This window comes from Gorilla gorilla, chromosome X (assembly GCF_029281585.2).
Source record: "Gorilla gorilla gorilla isolate KB3781 chromosome X, NHGRI_mGorGor1-v2.1_pri, whole genome shotgun sequence".
Classification (NCBI taxonomy): Eukaryota; Metazoa; Chordata; class Mammalia; order Primates; family Hominidae; genus Gorilla; species Gorilla gorilla.
In genome coordinates, this window is record NC_073247.2 from 60,225,921 (window position 1) to 60,247,597 (window position 21,677).

A 21,677-nucleotide genomic window follows, 5' to 3' on the forward strand; every position below is an offset into this window, starting at 1 on the left:
AATATGATAGGATAAATAAATCTCATTTTAATTTTCATTTTTTAAATTAATGAGGTTGAGCATATTTTTATATGTTTACAAACCGTTTCAATTTCTTTCTCTGAAAGTTTCCTGTTCATGTGATGTTCCTATTTTTCTAATAGGCTGATTATTTGTTCTTATTTCTTTACCAGAGCCCTTCATATACTATTATTACTCTTTTGTCTGATGTAGGTTAAATGTATTTTATCCACTTCTAGTTTGTCTCTTTTAACTTTTTTTTAAATTTACAGATATTTAAAATGTTTATATAGCCATGTATATTGCCCCTTTCCTTTATGACTTCTGAATTCCTTATTGTACTTAGAAAGGACAGTATTACTTTAAGATTACATTTGTATAATTACTTTAAAACTCTGTCTGGTTCTTTAACTGGGATTGCCATTGTAAAAGTAGACAGAGGACAAGGAACTGCTGTCAAATTCATTATGCAGCAAATTCATATTAAGTACATAAGACATTGTAGACACTTTGCTGAGCTCTGGGAATTAGCAAGGCTTGAAGATACCATCTCTGCCTTCATGAAGTTGATTATAGCTAGCTAAATAGCCACATAAATACTTATGATAGTTCCTACCCCTTAGAGTTATTTTCAGGATTAAATGAGATAATACATATATAGTGCTTATAACTATACCTGGCATACAGTTAAGTGCTCAATAACATGTTCAGTATCATTATTTTATTATTATTATTGCTACAACCCTGTATTACAAGTTCTATAGCTTTTATAGGAATTTGGCAGAATAAGGATTTCATGTGTGGGTGTGTGTCTGCGAAGGACTGGAGATTTCATAGAAAAGATGTTTTGGAGCGAGGTCTTGAAAGATTAGTTATTTGGTAGGAAGAACACTTCAGGCAGAAAGTATGCTTTTACAGAGATATCAACAGGCAGAATATATGGAGATATAAAAAGGCAGAATGTAAGTCCAGATAGTTGGTGTTATGTGCGTCCGTATAAGAGACCACCTGAGCGGGCTTAGTGTGAGCAACAAGGCTGTTTATTCACTTGGGTGCAAGTGGGCTGAGTCCGAGAAAGGAGTCAGTGAAGGGTGGTGGGATTATCATTGGTTCTTATAGGTTTGGGATAGGCGGTGGAGTCAGGAGCAATTTTTTGCGGGCAGGGGATGGATGTTACAAAGTACATTCTCAAGAGCAGGGAGGATGTTACAAAGTACATTCACAAGGATGGGGAATATCACAAAGTACATTATCACAAGGGTAGGGGAATGTCACAATGGCTTGACCATTGTGCGGCCACCTCAAAGGATCTTACAGTTGGGCCTTGAATGTCATGCTAATAAGTTTTAATTAACCTTATTGTCACTGTAAGGATGAAACTCCTTCATCAATTCATTCAACAAATAGTTTTAGAGCACCTGCTGTGAACCAGGCTCTATTGTAGGCACTGGGGATACAGTGGTGGGATTAAGACAAATATTGACCTAGAACTTAGAGCTAGCTGGGGAGGGCAGTAAACGAGTAAAAAGATTACTTAGTTAATTACCCATCATGATAAGTACTAGGATGGAAATAAACCGAATGACAATAGATTATAACTGGGGAATAATACTTTAGTTAGGAAGGTCAGGGAAGGTTTCTCTGAGGAAGTGAGTAATTTGGGGTGAACATACCAGTATAAAAGCCACAGGTTAAAAAGAATAACAAGGAATTTGCCTTGGGAAGATATGTCAGGAAAGCGACAGTAGGAGAGGGCCCCTGAATTTAAAGTTCATAAAGGAAGAGTACTCATGGTATAGTATTTAGTGGTCATCTGCCTACTTCTACCAAAGAGAACTGTGTTAGCATATTGCTTCTGCTTATGTGTAGTTATAACCATACTGAGTCAGTTATACCAATCACTGACTTTAGTGAAGTGGTCAGTTAGGGGGATTCATAAGCTTACATTGGCTACCTCTACTTAAAGCCTTCTGGTTAAACCAGAGTGGTTAATCATTGTTACTTCTAATAGAAAATGGTATCCATCATCTATAACTGCAAAGTACTTTGTGTGTTCATGTTGCTCTCAGTAGATGATTGGGGCAAGTGACTATGTATTATTCTCATTTCATAGACTAGAAAACTGAAGCAGAATGAGATTTTGACATTACCTATGATTGTAGAATGTGTTTTCACATGAATAGTCCTTCATCACTTTTCATTAGCCTTTACAGGAGAACTACTGCTTCTAGTTTACAAGGTCTAACCATAAAATAATGAGGCTGCTTTTCATGAGACAAACACGAAAATCAGCCCACTTATAGCCCACTCTGTAGTGATATAACTTTCTTGCTTTGCTTTCTAATTGCTCTTACTTTATTTAATGTTTTCACATGGGATTTCCTAATAAAGACAACGACAACAAAAAGGTCACAATGTCCTTGATATTCAGAGGTGAAACTGCATAAAATACTACATTTTGTACCAGGCACAATAGCACGTACTAAAAAGATTAGTGAGAAGGGGCTTGAAAGGCAATAAAAGTGGTTCTTGTTTTCCAAATGGCTAGAGGGCTTGATTTATGAGGAATGAATAAATAAATTATGCATGGCATGGTTAAATGCATCTGAGGTAGTGTTATAGTAGTTTGTAAATTAGAAGAAACATAAACATGGAGATGTGAAAGAAGGTGGAGGGAATAGAAAAAGAGTTTGAGTAACAGAAAAACACGGAGGACTGTTCTCATAGTCCATCTGTTCTCACTTGCCTGTCTCTGCAGCCTGCACCTTATGGTCAGCAGTGCATGCATTCATTCATTCATTCACTTACTCATTTGATACTTATGGAACACCCAGATATGAGCCTAGCACTGTGCTGTTTTAGTAATGCTCTTCGATTCCCCTTTTTTCCTCACCTCCCTGTCTTTCTACCTAGTGTGCCTTGCTACTCCCTAACTGTTGAATGAAGAGACATTCCTGGCAGGGAGAGCAACACAGGTAAAGGTCCAGCAGCATGAGAGAGCCTTTTATATTCAAGAAACAGAGTCTGCGGGTTTGAGGTCTGAGGCCCCTGGGGTGGGAAGGGTGGTGGCAGCTGGAGCAAGAAGGAAGACTGCAGGGGCTAGGGTAGGAGGAGATCTAGTTAGAAATCTAGGTGGGGTCCAGACTGTGTACACTTTTCGACCTCATTTGTAACCAAAGCACCATCAAATGACCTAAAAGCAGAGGAATGATATGATCACATTTGAGTTTTAGAGAATTTTTGGCAGTGTGGAGGGTGGCTTGAGTAGTGTAGGTTGGAGACGAGAAGACCAGTGAGTGAAACTTGTTTTTTTGTAACCTAGGCAAAAGATCAAAAGGCCTGAATGAAGACAGCAGGAATGTAGAGGAAGAAATAAGTTCTGGACAAATTTCAGAGGGGGAACTGATAGACCAATTAGATATGGGAAATAAAATAGAAAAGAGTCAGGGATGGCTTCAAAGCCTAAGCATATTATTGGGTAGGCTGTGTTCCCCCATACCGCCTGCTGAGTTTCAACATAACCTACCAAAATCCAGGAGAAGAAAAAAAATCTTAATACTCAAATGTGATAGTATAAAAAACCTGAGGGTACTTGAAGTTTACCAAGTAAATCGTGAAACATTTCTATTTGTTTTGCCACACTGTAAAAATATGTCATAGTTTTTCTCCAGAGAGAAACTGAAAACAAAGTAAAATATCTTGGGTTCCAGCTCATGGAGAAATCTACTATCATCACTTCAGTTAGGCTTCCCTCAAGCTATCTGACTAGAGCAACTGTGTGGATTGTGTGGGAATGAAAAGAAAAGGTATTTTGAAATTAATCATTCTTATAACACTTGAACGTCCCTAAACACTTAGCCTGGAAGAATGGCAAACATTACTGCTGCCTTTTGAACTTAAAAAAAAAAAAGTGGCCCATATGGAAAGCTCTGCAGGGCTATAAACCACATCAATGTAATATGCTGAATCTTTAAAATGAAACCTATGATGATGTCCACAGGCTTTAAAGGGTTCATTTAGGTTACTTAATTAGGAAAACGGCCAAATTTTAGAATTGATGTCCTCTAATTTTTCCCCCACTTACTTTTTTTTTAATTAGCTAAAGTACATAATTTCTTCAGATTTACTTAGTTTTTACCTAAGTGTCTCATCCAGGATACTATATTACATATTCTTCATGTCTCTAAGGAGCTAAGGGCTCCTCTTGGCTGTGACAGTTTCTCAGACTTTCCTTGTTTTTGATGACCTTAACAGTTTTGAAGAGTACTGGTCAGGTATTTTGTAGAATGTCTCTCAACTGGGATTTGTCTGATGTTTTTCTCATGATTACAATGGAATTTTGGAGATGAAGACTGCAGAGGTGAAGTGTCTTTCTCATTATGTCTTATTAAGGAGCACATACCATCAATATGACTTATCACTGTTGATGTTGACCTTGATCACCTGGCTGAGGTGTAATGTTTGCCAGGTTTATCCACTGTAAAACTATTTTTTCTTCTTTCCATACTGTACTCTTCGGAAGGAAGTCACTGCGTAGAACAGCGGTCCACAACATTTTTGGCACCAGGGACAGGGACCGGTTTCATGGAAGACAATTTCATCTTCAACGAAACCGGCGGTGGGGGGTGAGGATGGTTTTGAGATGAAACTGTTCCACCTCAGATCATCAGGCATTAGTTAGATTCTCATAAGGAGTGCACAACCTACATCCCTCGCATGCGCAGTTCACAAATAGGGTTCGTGCTCCTCTGAGAATCTAATGCCGCCACTGATCTGACAGGAGGTGGAGCTCAGGCTGTAATGCTTGCTCGCCCTCTGCTCACCTCCTGCTACGTGGACTGGTTCCTAACAGGCCACAGACTGGTATCAGTCCATGGCCCCATGGATGGGGACCCCCTGGTTTAGTTCACACGTAGGACTAGGAAGTTAGGTTTCACCTCCATGAGGGTGAAATATCTACAGAAATTATTTGGAATTCTTTTACATGGGAGATTTGTCTTTTTCTTTCCCATTTATTTATCTATTAAATCATTTATATCAGTATGGACTCATTTATTTTGTGCTTTGAGTTATAATCCATTACTACATTTTGTTGGTCAAATTGTTCCAGCTTTGGCTATTGGGAACTCTTTCAATTGGCTCCATTTCCCTTTGACAAACTCCTATCATTGTGGGGTATTTTTTGAGCTTATCCTTATTTTTTGGCACTACAACATGCTCTAGGCTCATATTATATATTTCCTGCCCCAGTGCTAGAATCAGCCATTTCTCCAAGGAACGCTGGTTCCTTTTATTGGAAAATGGTATTAGAAGCCATGATATGGATACATGGATACTAGGTATGCTCCTTTCTACTGCGGCATTTGTTGCTTCTAGGCCCTGTTAGCCAATGCAGTAAGGAAATATGTGTATTCTGACCCATACATATATACACACATACACATATATCTATGAATATATGTATATGTAACCACCTGTATCTACAGTAAGCTAAACATGAGATCATACTCATGTCTCTAATTCTAATCTATTACCACATGGATCACTCTAGCCTCCTCCCTTTGCTTGTCTATAACCTCCTACTCCAACAGTGAGAAACCTGGTTCCTACCACTCACAATCTGTTACTTAACTGTTTACTTCTGGTATATAGTCATATGCTACATAATGACATTTTGATCAACTACAGACTGCATATATGATACCACGTTTTAATAGTTTGTGGTATAAATAGTACCAAATTTTTACTGTACTTTTCTATGTTTAGACACATACTTACCATTATGTTACAGTTGACTACAGTATTCAGTAGAGTAACATGCTATACAGGTTGGTAGCCTAAGAGCAATAGGCTATACCATACAGTCTAGGTGTGTAGTAGGCTAGACCATCTAGGTTTATGTAAGTACACTCTATGATGTTTGCACGATGATGAAATTACCTAACAACACATTTCTCAGAATGTATCCCCATCATTAAGTAATGCATGACTGTACATGTATAGTGGTTTCAGAATTGTTAACCCATACCCTCCATAAGAGACAACTTTATCAAGAGTGCAGCATCATTCCTTTTGCTTTAATCTTACAAATTTTATTCATTTTCACAGTTACCTGGGTCAGCACTTTTCACCTTTATCCCTTTCATTGAGGCTGTTTTATAAATTTGTGATGCAGTTAGATTCTTTTTTCACATGCTGCATTCTATCCTGGGATCTTCAGTCTCCTAAATGATTTTTTTAATTTGCATACATTATGTTCATTCTTTGTGCTGTGAAGTTCTATAAATTTTGACAAATATATAGTGTATCCACTATTACAGTATCATGTAGAATAGTTTCACTGCCTTAACAAATCCCCTGTGCATTACCTATTCAATCCCTTCTTCTCTTGAGTCCATGGCAACCACTGACCTGTTTATTGTCTCCATAAATTTGCCTTTACCATAATATCATGTAAAAGGAATCATACAGAATATAACCTTTTTAGATTAGCTTCTTTCACTTACCAATATGCATTTAAGAGTCATCCATGTCTTTGTGTGGATTTATTGCTCATTCCTTCTTATTGCTGAATAGTATTCCATTGTCTGTATATACTACTGTTTGTTTATCCATTCACCTACTGAAGGACATCTTGGTTGCTTACTGTTGGGGGCAATTATGAATGAAGTTGCTACAAACACCTGTGTGCAGGTTTTTATGTGGATATAAATTTTCAAATCAAGTAAGTAAGTATTTAGGGGTGCGATTGTTGGATCATATGGTAACACTATGTTTTGTTTTGTTTCATAAAAAAAAAGTGCCACCAAACTGTCTGCCAAAGTGCCAAAGTGGCTATACCATTTTGCATTCCTACCAGCTATGAATGAGAGTTCCTGTTAGTTTGCATCCTTGGTATTGTCAGTGTTTTGGATTTTAGCCATTCTAATAGGTATGTAGTGGTATCTCATTGTTTTAATTTGCATTTCTCTAATGACAAATGATGTTGAGCATCTTTTCACATGCTATTTGCCATATGTACATCTTTCTTTGGTGAGGTTCAGGTTTTTTGCCCATTTTTAAATTGGGATTTTTTTTATTGTTGAGTTTTAGTTCTTTGTATTTTGGATACCAGTCCTTTATCAGATATATGTTTTGTAAATGTCTTATCCTAGTCTGTGGCTTGTCTTCTTGGCTTTTTTTTTTTTTTTTTTTTTTGAGATGGAGTCTCGCTCTGTTGACTAGGCTGGAGTGCAGTGGTGCGATCTCGCTTGGCTCACTGCAAGCTCCGCCTCCTGGGTTCACGCCATTCTCCTGCCTCAGCCTCCTGAGAAGCTGGGACTACAGGTGCCTGCCACCACGCCTGGCTAATTTTTTGTATTTTAGTAGAGACTAGGTTTCACCATGTTAGCCAGGATGGTCTCGATCTCCTGACCTCGTGATCTGCCCGCCTCGGCCTCCCAAAGTGCGGGGATTACAGGCGTGAGCCACTGCGCCTGGCCGTGGCTTGTCTTTTTATACTCTTTACAGTAGTTTTTGCAAACCAGAAATTTTTAATTTTAGTGAAGTCTAACTTATTAATTTTTTTTTCTTTCCTGGATCATGCTATTTGTATTGTATATGAAAAGTCATCACTGAATCCAAAATCATGTAGATTTTCTCCTATGATATCTTCCAGAAGTTTTATAGTTTTGCATTTTACATTTAGGTCAATGGTACATTTTGTGTAAATTTTTATAAAAGGAGGAAAGTCTTTGTTTAGATTATCTTTTTAACATACTTATGCCTAGTCATTGCAGCACTGGTTGTTAAAAACACTGTCCTTTCTCCACTGATTTGCCTTTGCGCCTTCTTTAAAGATTAATTGACTGTATTTGTGTGGGTCTATTTTGGGGCTCTCTATTCTGTTTTCTTCGTCTATGCATCTTTTCTTTTGACAATACCATGCTGTCCTGATTACTATGGCTTTATGGTAAATCTTGAAATGAGGTAGTGTGAGCCTTCCAACTGTTCAGCTTCAACATTGTGTTGGATACTCTAGATGTTTTGCTTTTCCACAGAAGCTTTAGAATCAGTTTATTGTAGCTGCAAAATGACTTGCTTGGGTTTCTGTTGGGATTGTGTTGAATCTATAGATCAAGCTGGGAAGAATTGAAATCTCGATAATACTGAGTTTTACATCCCATGAACATTGACTATTTATTCAGATCTTTAGTTTCTTTAATCAGTATTTTGTAGTTTTCTGCATATAGATCTTGTATATATTTTCTTAGATTTCGACCTCTAAGTATTTAATTTGGAGTGGGCTGGGGTGACTATTGTAAATAGTATTGCTTTTTAAAATTTGCAATTCTAGTTCATTACTGGTATAAGGAAAGCAATTGACTTTTGTATATTGACTTTATATCCTGGAGTCTTACTACGTTGTCTTTATTAGTTCTAAGAGGTTGGGTTTTTTCCCCTTCAGGATTTTTTTAGGATTCTTTGGGATTTTCTACATAGACAGTTATGTCATCTGCAAATAAAGACAGTTTTATTTCTCTCTTTCCAACCTGTATACTTTTTATTACCTTTTGTTGTCTTACTTTACTAGCTAAGATGTTGAATAGATGAATGGTAAGAGAAGACATCCTTGCCTTGTTCCTGCTCTTAGGGGAAAAGAGTCTAGTTTCTCACTATTAACTGTGATATTAGCTGTAGGGCTTTTTTTGGTAGATGTTCTTTATTAAGTTGAGGAAATTATACTTTATTCCTACTTTGCTGAGAGTTAATCATGAATGGATATTAAATTATGAATTATGTCAAATGCTTTTTTGTTGTCAATGGATATCATATGACTTTTCTTCTTTAGCCTATTGTTATGGTAGATTACATTGATTTTTGAAATGTTGCTCCAGCTTTGCATACCTGGAATAAATTCCACTTGGTTGGGATTCCACTTGGTTGGAGATAACTGATATTATGCAATGTTGAGTTCAATTTTCTAATATTTTAAAAGGATTTTTACGTCTATGTTCATGAAAGGTATTAATCTGTAGTTTTCCTTTCTTGTAATGTCTCTGTTTGGTTTTCATATAGTTTAATGTTGGCCTCATAGCGTAACTTAGGAAGTGTTCTCTCCACTACAGTTTTCTGGAAGAGATTGGGGAAAATTGGTATCATTTTATCCTTAAATGTTTGGTAGAACTTACCAGTGAAGCCATGTGGACCTGGTGCTTTCTTTTTGGCAAGGTTATTAATTTTTGATTCAATAATAATAATAAGGAATACATTTAAGTTCTGCAGGTCTATTTTACAACACGATGATAGTTAATAATAAGGTATTGTATGCCTGAAAATTGCTAAGTGAATGTATTTTAAATGTTCTCACCACAAAAAATAAGCATGTGAGATAATGAATGTATTTAGTTTGATTTAATAATTTACAGTGTATACATATAAAAAAACATGTACACCTTATTTGTCAGTTGTACCTTCATAGAGGTGGAGAAAAAATAGAAGTGGGTTGTTTAAGCTTCGTGTATTTTGGGATTTCTAGCTCTCTTTGTTTAATTAATTAATCTCTAGTTTAATTCCAGTTTGGTAAGAGAGCAAACTTTGTATGATTTTTAATCTTTTTAAAGTGTGTTTTGTGGCCCAGGATGTGGTGTATCTTACAAAATATGTGTAAACTTGAGAAGACTGTGTATTCTGCTGTTGTTGGATGAAGAAGTTGATAAATGTCAATTATATTCAGTTAATCAGTGAAAAAATAATAATAATAGATGTGGGGCTCTTCAGATTTTTCTGTTTCTCCTGTGTAAGTTTTGGTAGTTTGTGTCTTTCAAGTAGTTGGTCCATTTCACCTGTTAGTAAATTTGTGTTCATAGTATTTCTTTATTATCCTTTTAATGTCTGAGAGACCGGGAGTCATGACCTCTTCTTCATTTCTGATATGGTAATTTGTGTCTCCGCTCTTTTTTTTGTTGGTTAGCTTGGATAGTAGCCTATCAATTTTGTTGATCCTTCCAAAGAACCTGCTTTTGTTGATTTTTCTCTATCTTTTCAATTTTATTGATTTCTGTTCTAAATTTCTTATTGTCTTTGGTTTGCTTTAGGCTTATATTGTTCTCTTCTTCTCCTAGTTCCCTAAGATGGAAGCTTAGGTTATTGATTTTAGATCTTCTTTCCTAATATATACATTTAATCCTATAAATTTCCCTCTAAGCACTGATTTTGCTGCATCCCTCAATGTTACTTCTCGCATATATTATATTTTCATTTATTTCGAAATATTTTAAAATTTGTCTTGAGACATTTTGACTTACAAGTTATTTGGAAATATGTTGTTTAATTTCCAGGTATTTGAGGATTTTCCAGCTATTTTTCTGTTATTGGCTTCCATTAATAGTTCAATTCCGTTGTGTTAGGATTTACAGCAAACTGGCTAGGACTTGGGCTGTATTTCATGTTTGGTGTAACTAGGTGCCAGAGGCTTCAAATTCCTCTAGTGTCCTTGTTTTTGTCTCTCCTCTTGATTGTGAGTTTCCCTGAGGACAACTCCTCTAGAGAGTCTGTGTCTTGCAGCTCTTTCAACTGTGATCCACTATTATTATACTGGAGCCCTGTTGAGGTGGCGGTGAAGTATGGGGGAGGTGGTAATTTTATAATCCTCTGATTAAATGTCACTGTTTGATGGAACTGTGTTTTGTGGCTGTGACCTTCATACATTTTTCTCCAGTAGTATAGCTTTTTGTCCTCCCTGCCCTCTACTCTCTTCTTTGACTGCAGCATTCCCAATGTGTTTACTTGAAGCCCTGCACCTTGTTGAGTATGTTCCCCTGCTTTAGGTGAGATAAGAAGGCTAGATGGGATGGGAGTGGGAGGAATGTCCTTCTCCCAACTGGGATAAGGCTCAGGCAAAGTATTTTCCCCTGAGGCCTTTGTTATGGAGAAATATCTGGCAAGTTTCACAATGATTTCTCTTTCCCTCCCCTTGTCAGAGCCAGGAGGGATTCTTAGATCTTCACTGTGAGAACTTGGTGGGGTTCCTGGAGGTAGAGCTTTGGTGTGGGAGCTCCCCTAAGACCGTGGTCCCCAGGAGTTTCCTGTACTCACGCTAGTCCACACTCAGCCTTCAGCAGCTTGTTCAAGTTGCCATTTGTGTTTCTACCAGCTCCAGCCATTTCTACTCCAGGTAAGCAGATCTCAGCTGTGTCTCTTTGAATAAGCTTCTCTCTTCAGATTTTGGGGTGGCAGTTTCCTCTGCAACCTCAGTTCTCCAATGAGTCCAAGAACATTGATTTTTTTTTGGTTTATCCAACCTTTTCTTGTAAGGATGAGAGCAATAACTTCTAAGTGCTTTGCTTGCAGGAGCTGAATCCAGAGGTTCCCCATTTTCATTTAATAAAACCACTTTGGTCCTTTCTTGAAGGAAATATATTTTCGGCTCCACTTTGTTCCAATTCATGACACGTGGTAGAGGAAGCAGTTGCTGTAATGCTTCAGGGGGTATGTGCCATATGTTTCTAAGATCTGGGGCTAACAGGTAATCCAGAGATACTGTAGCCATATGGGTATAGCTCTGTGTGGTTAACCACATGCCAGAAATGTTGGGTCTCAGTGAGATACTAGATTGTCCTGTACCTCACTGATGAGCTTTTCTAAGGATTGGTAGCACCATTTTATGATCTTGCCAGTAGAACATTCTCAGTTAGCTATGCAATCAAAATATCATTTGGAATTCTTCAAAGATAAGGGCCTCTCAGAAGTCATTCAATCCGATATATGAGTGACCAAACAAAAAAACATCGCTAAAATGATACAGTATGAATTTGGAAGGGACCTTAACATTATATTTACTAATACCCCTTCATGTTACAGATGGAAAACCTGTAAACCCACAGAGATTAAGGCAGTTGCCCAAGGTGACACAACTAGTGAGTTATGGAGCTAGGATTGGAATCCACATCTTCTCACTGCAGGATAATAGGTCTGATCACACTTTGTTCTTATTTAAAAACTGAATAAGCGTTCTTCCTCTCAGGGCTTTCCCTCTTAGTGTTGACCAGAAACTATCACCTACTTTGTTCACAAGTATCCCAGTAATCTGCCTCCCAGAACATAAGTCTGCTCCTTGCAATGTCCTGTCTCTGTTCTTCCAGTTGCATTGCTAGTATTTTTTCTTTTCAAAATCACTTATATAACACATAAATATGTCTCACTATAAAAGATTCAAACAATACACAGGTTTTTAAAATGTGAAAGTCTCCCTTGTTCTTCTCACTCCAGAGACAACCACCAAAAAGAATTCAGTATGATCCTTCCAGTTCTTTCTCTATCCAGTCACATATACAGACACACATTTAGAAAAAGACATATTCTGCTTATTTTGTGACTTGCTTTTTTCATATAATATGTCTGGAATACGTTTCTATTTCAGTACACATCAGTCTACTTCTTTCCTTGCACTATTTCCCTATTACTAGATACTTTCATTGTTTCTGGGTTTTTGCTACCAAACAGTGCTGCAATGAATAACACACATACACTGGTGTGCACAGGTGCAACTGTTTCTTTAAGTAATTCCCACATGAGATATATATATATATATAGATATATAGATATGCTTTTTTGAAACTTATTTTTCTGAGATTGGTTTTCTGTCCAAAATACCAATCTCACAATTGGTATTTTCTGTCTTGAAATTTTCCCCCCCGCTAAAGAATAATTGCTAGTCTTGTGTGCCCAGTTTCCTTTTGGAAATTAATAGAAACCAATGTAGACTTAGGACAGAAGAACTGGAGAATTGCTGCTTCTAAAACAATAATTAGAAGTTATTAGGCAGGATCATGCTACCCAAAGGATTTCCCAACACTGTGGTATGTAATATGCATTTTAGGGCAGTGTCTCCCTACCCATCACATTTCCCATTCTCTTGTCAGTCCCATAAATGTGTACAATTGAGAAGGAATGAATGAAGAACAAGTAAGGGAGTGGGGCGCTGTTTACTTTTTGTGGGGAGCCCTCTCAGCAACTTTGTCAAATCTAGCCCCTTTACTTCATTGCTACATTGCTTTCTGTGGCATCTTAGTCCAGTGGGAGCCTGCAGATACCAAGCCAAAGTCCTCATGCCGTTTTGGTTACTTTGATAACTCTGTCAGTTAGCACCCTGGTTCCACTGGTCATGAAAGTGAGTTGAGTCAGGAACTTCCAGATTTGAGCAGATGCTGGGAATAAGAGGACTACAAGAGATACACCCCAAGAAAATAGCCACAACCCAGTAAAGATGGAGCTGTATCCACTGGGAATAAAGAGTCAGAAGGAGGTGTTAGAATCTGAATTCATGCTTGTCTCCACAGCTTTCCCTATGCCTTTCTGCCATGCCCAACCTTCCTGTATTTTTCTCATAACTCTCAAACTTCATTTCAATATCATAGATTTGTTGGGGTTCTTGCAGTTCCATTTCCCACATCCTTCACCACCCCTTTTATTGTCTAGCTCTCAGCAGAGTCGGGATAGAGTTTCTTCTTTGTTGTCCTTCCTGCGTGTTAGACACCTTCAAGTTTTAACCTGCTGTGAACAGGAACCAAAGCAGTGGATCACTAGATGAAATGAGTGCAGGGATGAGATTCAAAACAATGCAGGCACTGCCCGGTGAGATTGGCTGTCAGACATAGCACTGGGGCAGTGTCCTGGAGCCTCCTGGTATTCCAGCCGCTGGATCATGGCTAAGTTCAGGAGTTTCTAGGGTGGGGTGAGGTGGGGGAGGAGAGTCCTGAGGAAAAAGTGGTTATTTATCTGTAGCTACTGAAGTATTTCAGTATTTAGCAAACTGGTATGGCATACAGATGCATATCAACAGAATAGCTGCCCTGAATAAGTGTCCCAGGGGTCAAACTAAGAGTATACTAAAGCATAGTTACTATCCAGGACTTAGATGGGAGGGCTACTCCAACAACATATGCTTTTTGGCCACTGGACTTAGTTGAGTGGGAAAACAAAATAGAAGCAAAATGAAGGCACAAGTTGCTAGATAGAAAGTTCCTACAAATGTTGATTAATTATCAGGGCTTCCGCTGTAATGTACTATCAGACAAATAGGTGAAATGGGATGTGAAAGAGTTTATGTGACTTATTGGCAGATCTAGAATGGATGAACCAGTACAAGAAGGGAAACAGGATGCGGGTATGGAAGTAAGAAGTGGCATATAATAGGCTCTTAGTATTTGCTGTTGAATGCAAGTAAAGTTTAAATGACTACAGGATGAATATCTGCTGATGTGTGTTAGGCATAATGTTGAATTTTTTGTACATGTGGTTCCAGCCTTGCAAAAATACAATATATCCCTGTAAAACTGAAATACATTTTTTAAAGGGACTATTTTCAAGTCCTGTGATATATACCAATAGCCCTGCCCCATTTCTTTGAATGCTTATTTATTTCTTTAGGTTGTTGCCAATTAGTGAGCCCTCATGCAGCTGTGATATTACTAAAGCAGTACTTCAAGGTCCGTGCATGAGATTTCTTCCTATTCTTTCTCCTCTTGTGTTTTTGTTAGTGTTTAACTAGTTCACTTAATCAGTTACTGTTCAGCCCCCTAGGTAAATTTCTAATGGCATATTGGTTAGGGATTTAAATAAACATTATTCTCAACAGATTTTTTTTTCTTGTATTTTAAGGGGTTTTCCAGTTTAAAGCATCATGTGATTTTTAGAAAAAAATTAGACAGTGATTTCCACAATGAGAACTGAGTTAAATAAACATTCATTTATATGCCTCCTCATTCAAGCAGTGTGTTTCTAGAGACCTGTTGTTAAGTCTTTAGATCCGAGTATAACCCTAACGGGAAAGCTGTTTCAATGTTGACTTTTTTCTCTGACTGGTTTACTGTATGTTTTTCCTGGACTCAGGCAATGCAAATTAGCCTTTTGGGGGCTTTTTGTTCTATCATTCAAGTTGAGATCTAATTGTACTTTAACTTGAATAATTTTTGTTAGAACATTAAGTTATTTTATATATAACATTCACTATGCCTTCAAAATTTGAGATAAGTTTTACTTTTTTTTTTTCTTATAGAGACAAAAATCTAGACTCACCTAAGTACCCAACCTGATGTGTAGGCTCATTGTTTAATTTTTCTCTGCCTTCCTTGGCAGCATATTTACATGCCAGAAGCTTACCTCTTAATGCATTGTTTTTTTGAAAAGCCTTTTGCATTTTGTTACTTTGTGCATCATTAGTTAATGGGTAGATCATTTCTGCTGCCATTCTTGACAGTTAATTTTTAAAAATTTATTTTCATTCTACTAAGTTTTAAAAATGCTAAGAAAAGAAACCAGCTAGATGTGGAATATGACCAATGACTTAAGCTGTTTGTCATCAAGTCAGCTATAGATATCTTGATGAAAGTGTGTGAACAGGTTAAACCTTTTCACTGATGAAACCTAAAATAGTAGCAATGGCTGTCATCATCATCATTATTATACATTTTAAAATATATTGTTTTTCTTATTCTAAAAATATGAATATTTTTAAATTCACAGTCCGCACTTGTGTCAATTAACCATTTAGAGGTCTTCATGTGCTAAAAGTTTTCAAAATATTGCTGTAGGGGCCACTGGCATTGTAAAAATTGGGAAATGATCTGGTCAGATCAGTGTTTCAGAAAGAATTCTGCTTATCTCAAAATAGTCTATTATTGTGTTTTTATCATAGGATGCATTAAAAGTTGGTAAGAAATTCTTTATCTTATTTTCACAATAATATCAATTGACCTACACTGGGCAGTCTGTATAATGAACACACACTAAAGATGGTAAGTTTGCCAGAGAAGGAATGGAGAGTAGAAAAGAATAAAAGAAATAAAGCATGTCAAACTCTGATACTGGTGCCTCATTTCTTAATCTAAATTGTAATTAAATCTTGTTTTAGTATGAGGACTGAATCATAGCCACCAGCCCTCTAGTTCTCAAAGGAAGTAACTGTACATGGAATAAAAAAAAAAAAAAGTCCCTTCCTTGGAAGTGCTGATAAAGCATTTGAAAAACACATGAACTTTCATTAAAAGTCAATAACATGGCACCAGCTATGCAATCCATAGGAACTATATATTTTTATGTACCAAAAAAGATAGTATCTTTGCTAAATCGACTGCTAAATACTATAGCTAATGTAATGTAAATAGATAATGTAAATCATACTAGATAATATAAGTGAATTCTTTAGTGGTCTTCAGATACTGTTACAGGTAAAATTGTGTTTACTAACGAACAACTTGGAAGGAGGCTTTAGAGGTTAGGCACATTACCCTCTTTGAATGAGATAGACATACTTTTCTAAAAGTTTAATCGAATAAGACAGTCACAGTTGGGCCACAAATGGTTTTTGCTTTTTACAGCAATGTAGCTCATGGCCACTTAATACAGTCAGTTGCCACTTCATTTTCAATCCTCCTCCTTAATGCTAGATTAGTTCATCAAGTGAGTGAGATAATATAACAATGATGAACTGAAAGCATACAGGTCCCATGCAGTGCCTCACATTTCATAAGGTTTTGTTGTATTAACATTTCAGGGTGTATCGAACCTTAAGAATTGATGCGAGTAATACTATTTCAAAGCTCTACACATAGGGTCCAGTTATTACAGCACACTGTGACTGGGTTAATGTTTAACAGTGGCTGTCCTTTGGGTTCCCTTAGGGAATCCTCCCAATTTAGGGAGTTGGGAGATAGCAATTTTATTTTTCTTTACCGGACTGACCTTATTGCACAATTAATTAAGACCTGCTTTAAAATAGCCTTCACAACCCTTTAAAACCATGGAAACATCCTAGTGAATTTATTGTCAGGCTAAAATAGCTACTTTCATCCAGGTTGGATTAATGAGTATCAGAGTTGTTGTTGCTTTCTGCGTAGAGCATTACTACTCAGAAACAACTCATTTTCTTGACTATACTCTGGGTTTTCAAAGTGATGAGGTGCTGTTAAAGAACTGACCTTGTATAGTAAGTTCATATGAAGTTTAGTTTTTCACGTTTTCCTTTAATTATGATTTGTACATAAAGAAGCGTAAAACATGTGTACAGTTTAAAGAATAATTATTAAGTGAACACTCAGGTAAACCACCTCCCAGATCAAGAAAAATGACCAGCATTCCAGAAGCCCTGCCCTTGCCATGTGCCCCTCCCACATGGCATCCCTCTACTCTGGGTAGCTTCTGTCTTTACTTTTGCCATTTCCTTGCTTCTCTTTGAAATGTAATCACTTACATTTGTATTCTAAAATGATATAACTTGCTTGCCTGTTTTTGAACTTAGAGGCATAGAATCATGATGAATGTTATGTGCATTTTTGTGTCTGGTATCTTTCACTCAGCATTACTTTTGTGAGACTACCCACGTTGCTGCTATCTAGTGTATTTTTTAAAAAACCTTTTTTATATTTGCCTTTCTCCCTTTTATACTTAGGACCCCTGTAGCTCTAAATTCTTTTGGATATTTCTACTTTGCCTTCTTGGACTTTCTGCTAAATGAAGACTAAGACTTGTCTGGACCCAGGTTTCCTGAGCTGACCCGACTGCCCGCAGTTTGATGGCATTTGTTTAGATGAGACTACATCTTTAAGGCTTCTGTGCCCGGTTAAAAATCTTCCTTTCTCCCAGGCTGGTCCAAAGGTCTGGTCACGTGACTCCAACAGTGACATCACATTCTGACCGCCAGGGAACACTGGTAGTTCTTTAGGTGGCGTTTGTTGCTGTGAAAGGCAGAGAATGCAGCAAGTGCCCTTCTAAAGCACTTCAGACTGGGGCTTCTTTTGTAAAAGCTCCCCAACCTGAATGACCAAATGCGGGCTGCCAGGGTTATTTCTTCCTTGAGGCAGAAAAAAAGAAAACTGTGATTGAAGGTAAGCAGACTTGAGCCTGACCAAGGACTGAAGCATGCCCCCCCGGGAGCAGGGGGTCTGGAGAATTGCAAGCAGTCTGTTGTAGGATTCTAATCACTGCCTGCTCTTTGAGAGGGGCCTGACAATTGCGTTTCTAAGGAAACCGGACTACAAAGGAGGATGATGCGGTGCTCATGTTACCTAGTGATGTAATAGGATTCTTTCTTTCCTGCTAGAAGCTGTTGCAGATCTTCATTTTGCCTTAATATCCTTAAAGGTGGGGGCCTCATTTGATATATAGTGTATCATTAGATAGCTATCAGATGATTTTTAAAATCAGTTTCACAAAATCCTATTTTTCCCCTTCTGAAAGGAGAACTCTTAAACCAGAGCAAATTCAACTGGAGCATTAACCTGCCTTAAAAAGTAAATATCTGGTTGTTTGGTGTCATGTGTTCATGTCAGCATTGGACTTGAGAATTGAAACAGCTTGCCCTCCCCCACCTCCACACACACATACTTTATCCTCTTTCTGCCCTCATTTCCTAGCTGGCTTTTTCCCTCTAAGCTCTCAAGAAACACATCAGCTTTCATCTTTATCAGTATGACACTGACATGATAGGAAATGCTGGGCTGGTGATTCAGCAGCCATCCATTTTACAGTCAGGTACGAATGAAGATATGGAAAGGACTTTGGTTGGGGTTTTAAGATTAACTTGTTCACCTTTTCCACTCCACCCCCACCCCGCCCCGACCCTACAGATGATTTGGACTCTGCAGAGCTTTTTCTTTCAAATGTGCACCTTGCCTGTGAAAGGCATGCTGACTTAGGTATTCAGAAGACTTACAATTGTTTTACCAATTGTAAGTACAGCTTGGGGTGTTCCTTCAAACTTTCCCCATGAGATTGCTAAAGTTGTCTGTTTGGAGTTTACAGTGAAGATGGGGATGCAGATGGGAGGAGAGGGAGTCAGCTCAGGCCCACTTGGGCCTCCTCTGCAGAGGGATTCATTACCAAACAGTCTGGAGGAAGCCTTGTCCCTGCCGAGGTTGGTGCTGCAAATGTGAGCTTTGGCTGGGTGAATTAAATGATGGCATTACTCTGCACTTTTCCCCAGTGTGCATTTGCATAGATTCCTCAGTACTGTTTTGTATTTTGTGTTTAATAGCAAAATCTTATTCCATCGGATGATGTTGCTGAAATATTTTGAATCAAGTTTAAGCCTTGTGTGAGTATAGCTTGTGAGTTTAAAACTTTCTCCCCCATTCCCACCGTTCATCAAACAAATTTTGGTTCAGCTGATATATACTGATTCTTGGATATGTGCTAGACACTGTAGAGAAGGGAACGATGAATCAGACATCAGGCTACCAGCAAAGAGCTTGTAGTCTAGAAAGGAAGATAAAGCATGCACAAAAGTAATTGTAATAGAAGTACCCAAAGCAAAGTAGATAAGGGACTATGATGGGTGGGCAGGTGGATATGTTTCTTGCAGTTGAAGGATCAGGGAGGGACATTTCATCACTGAATCATACACTGTTCTTTAAATCTCTGCTTGTAAATCTTAGACTGTGCTGACATACTTAGAGTTCCTACAAGCCTGTTACATCAGAGATCAAGTCTTATACCTATTGAAGGGAAATTTGTACACTCCAGCCAACTTAACTCGTGAAGAGGCCCACGTGCTTTATTTGGAGTCCCCAGTCAGGCAAAAACCACTTCATAGGATTGAATTATTGCCTTATAAATGTAAAATGGTTCTTGATGTGATATGGCTGCAAGTGCCTTTGACCCTTTTGTCTCCCTTCCATAAACTGAAATACCTAAGCTGCTCCAACCTCCTTTTTGTCTTTTGTTTCATAAATCCTTTCCCATTGCACATCAACTCCTGTCTCTCTTTGTACTGTCACTCTCATCCGTTGCTTTCCATTCACACTGCCTTTAGCCACTCATCATTTTGTGCCTACACCACAGAAACCTCTGAATGTAATGGATGTTCCTACCAGGTGACTGTATTTCTTTATCAACCCCAACTGTAGTCATCTGATAGTTTAAGGGCCCGCCTTTTGGAACCAAAAAGAATGTATTAAAAATGTTAAGAGTTTCTGAAGTACTAATGTCTATTTCTTGTTCAATACAGAGGACAAGTCGTACAATGGTGGAGGAATAGGTTCTTCAAATAGGATCATGGACTTCTTGGAGGAGCCAATCCCTGGTGTAGGGACCTATGATGATTTCAATACAATTGATTGGGTGAGAGAGAAGTCTCGAGACCGGGATAGGCACCGAGAGGTAAGACAAAAGATGGCACATGGGTAAGTGTTAGGAAATACAGGGGAAGAAATTGAAGATACATATTCTTTCTATTCTTTCCTTTCTTCAGCCCTGGATGTGACTGAATCTGGTTTCTGTTGGCAATATAGAGTTTCATTTTTAAATTTATTTTTAAAGACATCTTGCACATAATTTTTTTATTATACTTTAAGTTCTAGGGTACATGTGCACAACGTGCAGGTTTGTTACATATGTATACATGTGCCATGTTGGTGCTTGCACATAATTTTTATCCTAAATTTTAAAAATTGTATTTAATGATTTATCTTACTATAGTAAATAGTCGAAAAGGATCCTCACAGCTAAAAGGGATATAAATGCCTCTGAAGAGAGGTGAAAACAAACTTGGAGGAAGGTGGCAAAATAAATGTCAAAGATCTTCCTTTCCCATATAATCTCTCTTTTATGGTTTTTTCCTTAATGCAGGATATTCATAACTAAGAAAAGTAAATGGTTTTCTGTTAAAGGAATAAAAGAAAAAATCTCAGAGCCCTAGTGTTTACTGAAGCATACAAAGTAAACTCCTTGTGATTATTGATCTTGTACAACCATAAAACCAAAGTAAACTTACGCTTTCAACTCCAACAAAACCACAAGACCAGTTAAATTCAAACTGGGGACATTAACTTAATGTGATAGGTAATAGATGGTACTTATGGCTATAGCACAGGTTCTTTTGAATTTAGCAAGAGAATTTCCCCACTTTTCTGTTTTTGAAGTACTGTGAAAACTTCTCAGAGAGACTTGCCAAGGTCATTTGCCTTTAACTTGTTGCTGTGTATCATTTAAATTAGGGAATCACAATTTCTGGTTTGTATAAGGGCCACATGGAGAGCTTATTAAAAAAATAGGTGTCCAACCCCAGAGATTCTCAGTAGGTGGTCCTCTGGTGAGTCACTTCTTCAACCCACAATAGGTATTATTTTTTTTTTCTTTCTTACTATTTCTGCTTGGACTCCAGATTTGAAATGTGATTTTTTAAGCTGCCCCATTCTCTCCCAAGTTCATGATTTCCTCCTCTTAGAACCAAGCAAATCTCTTGAGTAGTCAGGTGGAGATTGACTTTCATTCTTAAGCCTTTCCAGCTCCTGACTGATTTTCTCACGACCACCTGAACCCAGGAGTCAGGTTGTCCCAAGTACAGGTTTTGAGAAATTCCTTCTTAATCCATGGATATTTGGTGATTCCACCGAGTTTTCTTGTCACAACTCGAAAAGTTGATCACTATAAAGCATTTCATGTTTTTTCATAAGATTTCTGCCATTTGGGAACATATACACATATTCTTTCTATCGTATGTATCAATTCATCAGGTGGGCTTTAGAATTTCTGCCATCTGTAATTTACCAGTTTGTCATCAGTTGCATATTCAACATGTTATCCAGATTATGAGAGTCACCTGTGATATGACAAGTGCACACTTCCTTTTATATTAATGGTTGCATCTGAGGCAAATTATGCCAATTAGTAATCCAAAACCAGTTAAAGTGTGTTTATCA

At 37.7% G+C, this 21,677-nt stretch overlaps 1 protein-coding gene across 3 annotated transcripts in view; it reads left to right on the plus strand.

Annotated features, from left to right (window-relative positions):
* CLCN5 (chloride voltage-gated channel 5) overlaps positions 1–21,677 on the plus strand; it is a 161,556-nt gene that overhangs the window by 112,237 nt on the left and 27,642 nt on the right. For 2 of the 3 annotated variants that reach the window (XM_019019652.4, XM_055375782.1), the window contains exon 5: positions 19,985–20,136. In XM_019019652.4, coding sequence (XP_018875197.1) covers positions 19,985–20,136 — 152 coding nt within the window. Of the gene's footprint in view, positions 1–17,660; positions 17,865–19,984; positions 20,137–21,677 lie in introns of those variants that run through there. The other variant, XM_063703251.1, reaches the window with a different exon arrangement.